The 10,000-nt window shown below is 51.9% G+C and overlaps 1 protein-coding gene across 1 annotated transcript in view; it reads left to right on the top strand.

Moving 5' to 3' along the window:
* The first annotated feature begins 4,170 nt into the window (after positions 1–4,170).
* The window catches only part of LOC126572458 (basic proline-rich protein), a 15,281-nt gene continuing 9,451 nt past the window's right edge, over positions 4,171–10,000 (top strand). The window contains exons 1-3 of the mRNA XM_050231795.1: positions 4,171–4,244; positions 4,290–4,386; positions 9,093–10,000. The exon at positions 9,093–10,000 is cut by the window's right edge and continues 845 nt beyond it. Of these exons, the coding sequence (XP_050087752.1) occupies positions 4,171–4,244; positions 4,290–4,386; positions 9,093–10,000 (1,079 nt within the window). The remainder of the gene's footprint in view (positions 4,245–4,289; positions 4,387–9,092) is intronic.

The following is a 10,000-nucleotide window of genomic DNA, read 5'->3' as shown; positions in this document are numbered from 1 at the left end:
TGGTTCGAGAAGAGCTTAGCAAAGTGTCTAGTGGTCTTCATTAATCTCTAATCTCTTCGAATCGGATCGAATCGAATCGGCCAAAGGATACAAGAGCCCAGCGACCACGACCAGCTAGCACACACCCCGAAAAGTGTGCGTCCTCATGTGAGAGTGTCCGTGTCCGTGTGCCGCCGTGCGACCTCCGCCAGCAAGGTGTCCCCACAACGAAAAAGGAAAGCCGATTTAAAAATAGTTTTCGGTGACAATCAAACGGTGCTCGAGTGGCTGCTAGTGGCGACGCCAAAGTAGATTGGCGGAGACGACGACGACGACGAAGACGCCGTTTATAAAAACAAAAAGTAAATTGTCACCTAATCGTGTAAGGTGCAAACAACAAATCACCCCCAAAAAAACAGGCCCCCGACATCGTTAGAAAGGAGGGAAAGAGTGGCGGGCGCGAATCTAGAGTTTTCTATCGAGTGAGTGAGCGAGCGAGCCTACCGGATATCTGTTCTGCTGCTTTCCTGTTTCTTCTCTCGCGCCCAACTCCAAGTGAAGCGTCTGGCTCTCGGTCAGACAGGCGGTTTTTCTGATCCTTCGTCCTTTGTGACGCAGCGTTATTCGCCTACCTCACAAATACACTTGCAAGCGCGTCCCCATCTCGTAAACGCAGAAGAGGAGGCTGTGTCTCGGTCGTATCCAAGCATCCTTAGCCAAGACACCAGCATCATGGCGACCGTGGCTAGCGAGAGCCAACCATCATCAGTAGCAACGGCAGAAGCAGCAGCACCAGCACCAGCAGCACCACTACCGGATGCTGCGAGCGTTAGACAGCGTCACAGTACAGGTACTTAACTCTCTCTCTCTCTCTCTCTCTCTCTCTCTCTCTCTCTCTCTCTCTCTCTCTCTCTCTCTCTCTCTCTCTCTCTCTCTCTCTCAGTCTCACTCTCAATTTGTTCCTCTGTTTTTGCGTCCATTTACGAGTTAATAATTATTTATTACCGAAATGGAGCACAGCACGCTGCATAATAGTGACCAACTGGAGCGGATGGAATATGATGCGCCCGCACCCCATCCTATGCGCGACGGTGGGTGGGTGCAATTGATAAAATGTGCTGATTAGGGGACTGCGTGGACTTACGCGGCCACCACCACTAGAGATAGCGCGACTGACCGCGCCTATCAGCAGCCGATTGTAATCGCGCGACACTCGTGTCTAGCGGTCTAGCTGGAACGAGCTGGAAGCGCCCGATGTTTACGCGGATCACCGTAGGTCACCGTGGTGTCACGGAATGCTGCAAATGTTTGTTTGTATCCTCGACGTTGCCCTCGACTCGAGGTTCGCCCACAAAACTTTTGGTGAATGAACTTCCTTGTTAATGACAATCAAGTTGCCCGGTGCTGGAAAAGTATGTAGTAGCCATAGTTTATTGCCGAAAACAAGCGACGGTTGCTAAGCTACTTTGCCGCGCACTCGTCGCGCTCGCATCGGTCGCTCGCCATTCTGCGCGCCACTTGGAATCCCCCCACCCCCCCCGCCAAACTCCAAATGAAGTTCTAATGAGCGCGGATACACGGGGAGTTCCACGGCTTCCCCAAGTTGCCCCACATGTTGCCCTCTACCGGACCCTCTGCCCCCCGGGGAGAGGTCGGAGGTCCTTCGGCCACGTGCCTATGCCACCGGGTGGGTCACACTGGCGGTTGGTTGTTGTTGTGGTTGCTCTGTTGCGGTGGAAGGGAAAGCAACATATTGATTTGCACTAAACCGCTCGCGACCATTCCAGAAGACAACCGCGGAACGGCAGCGGCAGTTCGGAATGCGTGCGCGTGCCGGGTGCGAAAGAGAGCAGAAGCCTTCAGCAGCCCGCTCTTCCCCTGCTGATCACTATCTCCGTTCCCTTGCCGCTGGTGAGGGCCGAAAGGATTCCGGAACGGATTCGGGTCTTTGTTTCGAACGATTTGGATGCGGTCCGATGCCTTTGTGGACCCAAGTGCGCCAAATGGCGGTTCTATCGGACCGGGCACGTCAGTTTTGTCGCGAATTTGTAACCGTCGTGTATTGTCGCAGGCTTTGTCGGTAGTGTTTGCGAGTGTTTTTCTCGTTTGTGACGTTGATTCCAGTCCACCGTGACCACCAATTGACCGTGGACCGAGTTTGAGGTAATTACTCGACGGGTCGCGGAGAGGTGTTTTTTTTTTTTGGAAGAAGCAGGAAGTACGGTACTTTGGTGTGCTCACAGGGTAATTGAATTAGCGAACCTACCCCGGCAGTGTTGACTCTTGACCGGTTGTGTCCAGTTCCGGACCGTCTAGCGTTAGTTAGTGGAACGCTACAAATAGGCTTAACCCTCCCCGCGCGGTGGAGAAGTGCAAACCCTTCAGACTCCTTTCGTCGACGCCTACAGACAACCGGTGATCGGAGTCGGATGCAAGGATTCCCTTCTGCTTCTGGCAGCTGGCCACGACGCGACGATATCATGACGATATCCCTCCTAGAGGGGTGTGGGGAGGGTGTCCGGAGAGTGTAATACAGAAATAGTTCTCCAAATCGATTTCTTCAGTCGCGAGCCGGTGCTCCGCCGGTACTAGTTGGCGGCTCATAAGCCCTTTCGTACGATAGTAGATAAGAGAGGGAGCGGTTTGATCGTTAGTTGCCGATAAGCGTGACGTCCGGCTTGTCCTAGCCTAGCGCCCACGGTACGGCGACGTCAACGTTCATTAGTTTAATCGATTGCACGAGCTTATGGCGGGCGTGCGGCGCGTTACGTGGACCATCACGGATCCACTGGTAGCTACCGGCGTGCTGCCGTGTCTGGTCATTAGGGCTTGTTCTTTAACGTTCCGCTACCGCCACCTCAGAGTACACGGAGTACGCTGTTGCATAATATCTAACGAGTTGTTCCTGGTTCTCTCTCCGTCTCTTCTTTCAGGTAATCATAATGTTGGGAGGTAATTCTTGGCCAATCTCGAAAGGATGTTCCACAACACACCGCTCGCTTGGTGATCATCGTTCCGTTCCATTGCAGGAATCACCTGTCCGCAGGTGATGCCATCACACATAACCTCATTTTCAGTTTCAGCTCCGCCAAACTTTGATTTCCGTTCCACATTAAGTGACGCATCCTCAACAGAAGCGAAGTGGGATGGCAAAGTGAACAACATTACAAGCACAGCAAAACGGTGTGGCTTCAGGGCAGCATAGCATTATGGTTCTTCCTCCCTCCAGTCTATTCGTTCGCTGAAACAACAGAAGGCCCTTTCCCGGCCGAAAAGCACATTCCATTGCGTGACGGAGTCATTATCTGTTTCTGGCGTGCCATGGGAGCGGCCGGTCTGCCCTTACCAGTTTTTTTTTGGTAAAAGGGAAACGCGCTAGCATTTGCGACGCTAATGCTAATGCCCGATGGAGCAAGCGAAACTAATCGATTAGCTAGCATAATACATCTCCCGACACGCCAGGACACCGGTGCCGGTGGCTTCTTCCCGGAAGCGCTCAGTTGGCCCAGTTTTTCCGTTTTTTGATAATTTTACGCCACAAAACTTTTGCATCCCTGGCCAACGATTTATGCTTTATGCAAAGTGGATAGAGGGCAGGGCAGGACTGGAGGGCGCTAATATATGGTACTTCTGGGCGGGCATTATAGACATTCGTAGTGTTTTCGTAGTGGCTTTGAGGAAGACAATCGGATCACCTGGAATCCATGTTTAGTTGGCGACTATTAGTAGGCAATCAGTAAATGCTAATGGACCGACAGTAGCTGCTGTCTAGCATGCACACCAATTAGTGTAATCTTGATGAAGCATAATCTTCTGATAAGATATTAGATGTATTACATTCATTGGTAAAATACGCAATTTTGACATCTCGTATAAGGCATAAGACATTCACTTCTTGAAAGGACTTGTCCAGGCTCCTGGCTCCTGTTTTCTAAAGAAAATACCGATGCTGGTCACCCTATCCGACACCCGGGGACCAGGTGCACCTATTGCAATGCCCCGTCACTGTGCCATGGTCGGTGTTTGCGTGCCGATAGAAGCGGCGGGAGTTCGCCACCCCGCATACCGCCGTGGCATAAGCCATCGGAGAAATGGCCGAAACCGGCTTGTTTTGATTGAGCCTCCGACCCGAAGAAGTAGGGACATAGAAGGAGGTCGCTTCGGTTGCCTCGGTTAACCCGATCGGCAGCAATGTGCTGCGTGGCTCTGCGCCGACGTCAAGCCGAGTTCGAGTCTTCCACGCGGGACACGCGGGAACGCGTTTCGTATCCTTAGCGTTTCGTGGCCGCAAACAAAGTTCCCCCAAAAAGGTATCGCGACCGCGACCGAGACATTCAGTCTTCGAAACGTGGTGACGCCGGGAGGACATCCAACGACGACGTGCTCGGTAGGCGCCCGCACGAGCAGGTAAAAGGACTGCACTGCCCTGCACACATACACACCCAGGCACACACCGAGAGAGGGAGAGAGTAACTTCACCTTCACCAGCCCACCCACCCTGACCTGGAGTGGTTGCTGGTTGCTTATTTGCAAAATACTTTCGGACCCCCTCTTTCAGAGCAGTTCGTATAAGTTGTTGTCTCGCTGGCACCCCCCCGCCTTGTACAGCGCGGAAAACGCGGAAGTCCGACACCGTTGCGGGCCACTCTTTCTTCCTTTTTCTATTTTTTTTTTTAATTTTTTGTGCGGACAAGCGTTTGGAGCAGTCGGGCAATTCCGCTTAACCTAACGCTAGTGCCTTCGATACCGACCCCGCTTGGTAACTCCGCTTACTAGTGTTTTGTCCTTCTGCACCCATTCCGTTCCTTGTTTTGTATGTGTGTGTGTGCGTGCGTGTGGGTGTGTTGGGGAGCAAAAGCTGGAGTCCCCACGATTGGCCACGTAACAATCCTCCAATCCCGGGCACCAAGTAGTGCAGCAACGCGACAGACCTGGCAGTAGGCCTCGCTCGACGCAGAGATCCGTTGCGTTGCGTTGTGTTCCGCGTGTGTTGATCCGGCAGTCCGATTTAATTAAGTGATAGTCGCTTGCTACCGCCTTCCCTGAGGATGTGTGTCATAGGCCAAGTTGAGGAACGGCCACAAATGAGGCCGCCAATGTGGTACGGTGGAGTGCTGTGAGTGGACGGTGCTCCGTGCGGCCTACCGAAGCTACACGAAAACCCCCAACGAAAGGGCCTCCTAGAGCGCAAAAGGGTTCGCTCAACATAGTAGCCATCGCTTGGCCGTGTTTTTCATTGTGACTGTGTGTGTTTGAGAATGTGTTCGTGTGATTGAGTTGGTGCGTGTGCTTGAAGTCCAAGAAGCCAAAGGTGCGACGGTGACCTTCTTTGAGGGACGGTCGAGTACCGCTAGGGACCCCGGTTCGGAGTACGGGTGACTGGCCGCTTTCACGAATCCTGTGCGCTAGTCAGTGTGTGCGTGAGTGTGAACGTGCTTTAGCCTTAAAAAAAAGTTTACTCCGACTAACCACTCAAGACAACACTTCCTTTAAGAGCGAGCTGGTAAGCGACCGCTTACTACCAAAGTGCCATGGCGAGAAGTAGGCGTTGCATTGATTCGTTCATGTTCCCCCAACACCCCTCACCACCCCCTCAGCAGGCGCTTCATTCAGGCCGTGAATATCCTTTACACCGTTTTACACAACGCACACTCCCGGTGCTACACCTAATTGAGCGCCAAACTTTGCAGTAAAACCGCGGGCCCCGGGAACTCGATGACCTTTTCTCACTATCTGCGACCGGCACCGACCGACACGTATAAATATTCACGCTCGTCACGCCACACCACACCAAAAAAAAAAGCGGATGAAAAGCGCCAAATCTGTGGCAGGGCAGGAGGGCGAAAAAAGCTAGCGGGCAGTCTCTTGTAGACTAATGCGCACAAATAGCGCGGTCGCGAATCGCGCGCGGTTAATTACCAACGAGCCGTTGAAAAATGCAAACTTTGTTCGTCCTTTTGGCTCCCATTTCTTCGTTTGCCTCTTTCTCCCTCCCAAAGGATGGCCTTTCGGTGGTCCGTAGGTGTCAGGAGTTGGTGGTTCTTTGGGTGTTGGTATTTCTGGGGGGTTGTTTGCGGCTATAAAACCGACCGCCAATGCCACCTGACTCAGAGATAACCTCGAAACGGGAGCTTTCTAATGGTAGTAAAACATACTTACCACAATCTGGCACCTGGATTGCACCTGGTTTCGGTTACCAGCGCACAGTAACGTGTGGATCGCTCTGTTACTCACTTTATGCTCCACCAAACGAATTGCCCTCGAGATTCCCACATGCTTCGAGACCGTATAACATGCCCATCGCCTACTTGGTACTATGACAGCAATGTTTGACAGCCCCGTGGTCCTTTTCCTCCACTGCCTTTTAGGCTGTTGGGTGGTGAAGATATCCCAGTTGGCTTGGGCAAACAAGCCAACAAGCACCGCTTACCGCTGTGGCTGTTACTAGGTGCGCGCGGGCGGCCAGTGATGTGATGGGAAGGAAGGAAGGCAGGAAGGCAGGCAGGAAGGAAGGACGGTAAGAACTCCTCCAGAATGGCGTGTCACCGTGCAGTATTTACCGAAACCCATCACGGTATACACATTGTGCGGACGGCCGCGTGGCAGAATCGAATAGCTCGCGTCACCTGGAACCCGCGGCTTGCCAATCCACCCACCGCACCCGCACCCGCACCAGTCTCGGTGGGCCGTGGAGTGGGAGGTCGCGGAGGAGCATTTATTATCTCGCATAAAAATATGACTTCCACTTTGCATAAATTTTATGTATATTCAATTGATCAAACATACACCGTAGCAAGCCGTGGCGCACACCCCCAAACCAGACCGACCGTACATCCGTTGTACTACGAACCTTCATCGCCTACTTTTGGTGACAGGAGGGCATAGAATTCCTCCAGTCCCGGCTTCCTCGGTTGGGTCTAGAACTCGAACGATCCCGCCCCGTCGTGGTGAGCCAAATTTGGCGAAAGACACTCCCCTCACCACCGCGTGACGTTGCGGCCATTGGGCACAGAATTATGCGATTGCCCAGGACACACATCCTGGGGTGGTCTCGGGGTTGGGACCGCGATATGGTGAATTTGGTTGCAACACGCCACACTGCCTTACCGATCCTCACCTCCCTCCCCCCTCCCCCCACGGCTACGGAGACCTCGAAAGGATGATAAATTTATTGTGACCAGCATTCGTTGCACCGGGCATCTATCTACTGGCAACGCGCAGCGCGGTAATAATGTCAATGACAATCGGAAAGCAGTCAATTCCAACCTTGTGGCGTGTCCCAGTTTGAGCTTCGTGCAAATGATGCGCAGGAATGACGGCGAAGGCAATACCGGTGGCCTTTGATTCCCTGGGATGGGATGGGAAATCGCTATCGGATATTTATTAGCCTCCGATGGTACTTTCGTTTCAAGAGCAAGCCCGAGAAAGACCTACACTCCCTGGGCCCATATTACTGTTGAATAGTTAATGCACCAAGCAGACCTACGATGTGGTCTCGGTTCGCAAACAGAAAACAGAAGGAAGGATATAGGGTATTGGATTTTTTTTGTGACACGATTTATCATTGCGGCGTAAAGGCTTGACTTTTCGGGATGAACCCTTTTTTGGTTTTTTTTTAATGGAATATCCCATTCTATCGACCTAGATTCTGTCGACAGTTGAAAAGGACGCAGATGGGGTACCGAGCACATGAGCAAGCGGCAGAAGAGTTGGCAATTAGTGGGGCAAGATCAAGCATAAAAATCCTAAAAAGATGCTAATGAAACCGTACAAGTCACCTTCCAGAAGACTTCTTGCAGTTGAAAATTTAATCTCAGGCACTTCTTTACCAACGTCTCTATGCATTTAGAATAACAAGAGTAGAGTAGAGTAGGCTACGTCGACGTTGACAAATTTGGTTAAACCTCTGCTGCACTTCAACGCTGTATTATGCCCATTCAATTCCACGGGTTTGTACCAAACAAGACAACTAATTTAGCTTGTCTTTCTGCAGCCAGTATGTAAGATTTGAATTCAGCACACCAAACTCTCAGCTGTAGTTGATCGAATATATTTTGAGTACAGTAGCTCTTGAAAACTTTTCTCGAACATGTGACGACACAATCCAAGAATTGCAAAATACGCGTGTAAGTTAAACTGTAAATAGCGACCCGGTGGAAGGAAAATGTAGTTGTAAAAGTAAAATCGTTTGAAGTAATATAGTCTACCACCAGTTAATGTAATGTACATCGATACCTTCGGATCTTACGGGACACCGAAGGATATTTACATCTTGTATATAACCTTTGTACAGACCAAACATAGAAAAAAAGAGAGCAGAGAGATAGAGAGAGAGAGAGAGTATAGTTTCTGTTTCTTCCCTTGTCGTCATGCTTGTACATTGCCACGTGTAGCCCCACCTGGTCCACCTGGCCTACCGGTGGACGCACCACTCTAGCACGAAACCGATCGTCAACCGAATGTCTGACCTCAGCAGTATGATGATGGTACCTGTGCGGCTCGAAGAGGTCCAGCCAACCTGTCCTACACAATGGAACTGGGGCTTTCGGTCGAGTGAGTGACGTACATATTGCACAGCTACGGCCAGCCAGCGAGGCTAGGCTAGACCAATGGCTAGGCTGATGAGCGGCCGGTTTTTAGCAAAAAAAAAAAAAACAAAACACTTAGACTATAGCGGGATTAGCAGTATATCCTGCGGAGCGAAGCGAATCCAATCGACACCTACAAAAGGGTTTCCCTGTTACCTTTCAGTCCCCCCCCCAACCAGCAATATAGGATCTGCAGAGGCCACAACACGGCAGACAGATATACTTCCCACGCTGCGCCGTGGTAGTTGCGTTCGTCCATAAACTTTTTGCCACAATTTTAAAGATGGACTTGCAACCGGTAAGATTCCAAAACCAGGCGTTGGTCACTCTCCCGTTTATTGTGCCAGTGGGTGCGACGAGAAGACAAGAAACCCCTTCAACGATGGTCAAGCGATATGAACTCAAAGCCAAAAATAATGACATTTAGCTCCGCTAGATCGTAGGATCGTAGTTTGTAGGATTCTTGCCATGAGCTCGCGATAGCTCCATAATTGATCTTCTTCCATCCATTCACCAAACATTCAGAAACTCGCTGCAGCCGAAGCAAAGCCATCGGTTCTGTTCAGTTCGTCGAACTTCTTCGGCAACAACCAACAACCAACACCACCGTCACCTGCAGCAGCAGCAGCACCGAAAGTAGCATCAGGAGGAGTAGCAACACCGGCATCGTCAATCAATCTTCTTTCTCTACAGAAACCAGCACCACTAGGTCCTTCACCACTAGCGTCGACTGCAGCGGCACCAGTACTAGCACCGCAACAATTTCCACTACAGCCGGTTCCACAGTACAAACCGAAACCACAGCAGGCGCAGGTTAGGTTTCTGTCGGATCAACCACAACAGCAACAGCAACAGCGTCCGGTCAGTGAGATCCGATTTGCTCCGGCACCACTGAAGGTCCCGCTTGTGAGACCTTTACTGCCGGCATCATCCGCACCGTCCCCGTCCCAGCCATCAATTCGTCCATCGTACGTCCCCAACAACGCAGCGTATCTCATGGATCAACCACCAAGACCACCGAATCCCACCGGTGGACCGGGCCCGGGACCACAGATGATGCGTCCACCGATGGGACCCCCCAGGACTGGAACTCCAACACAACCACAGCCCCCTCGGCCGGGCCCAATGTTTGTCGGTGGCCAACATCCCCCGGGCGTTCCCATGCCCATGCGCCCACAGATGCCACCCGGTACGGGTGTTCCTGGAATGCAGCCAAGACCACCGCCGTCTGGCCAGGGTATGCAGAGACCTCCGGCGATGATGATGGGACAACCTTCACCAATCCGTCCTCCTCCACCGCCGGTGATGAGTGGACCGAGACCAACCATCTCACCACAGAACTCGAACCTTGGTGGTGGTGGTGGTGGTGGTGGAGGCATGCCACAGCATCCACCGCAACCAGGCACGATGGGTCAGCCAGTCAGGCCTTCTCC

This window comes from Anopheles aquasalis, chromosome 2 (genome assembly GCF_943734665.1).
Source record: "Anopheles aquasalis chromosome 2, idAnoAquaMG_Q_19, whole genome shotgun sequence".
NCBI classification, from domain to species: Eukaryota; Metazoa; Arthropoda; class Insecta; order Diptera; family Culicidae; genus Anopheles; species Anopheles aquasalis.
This window is presented reverse-complemented; position numbering and strand designations above follow the sequence as displayed.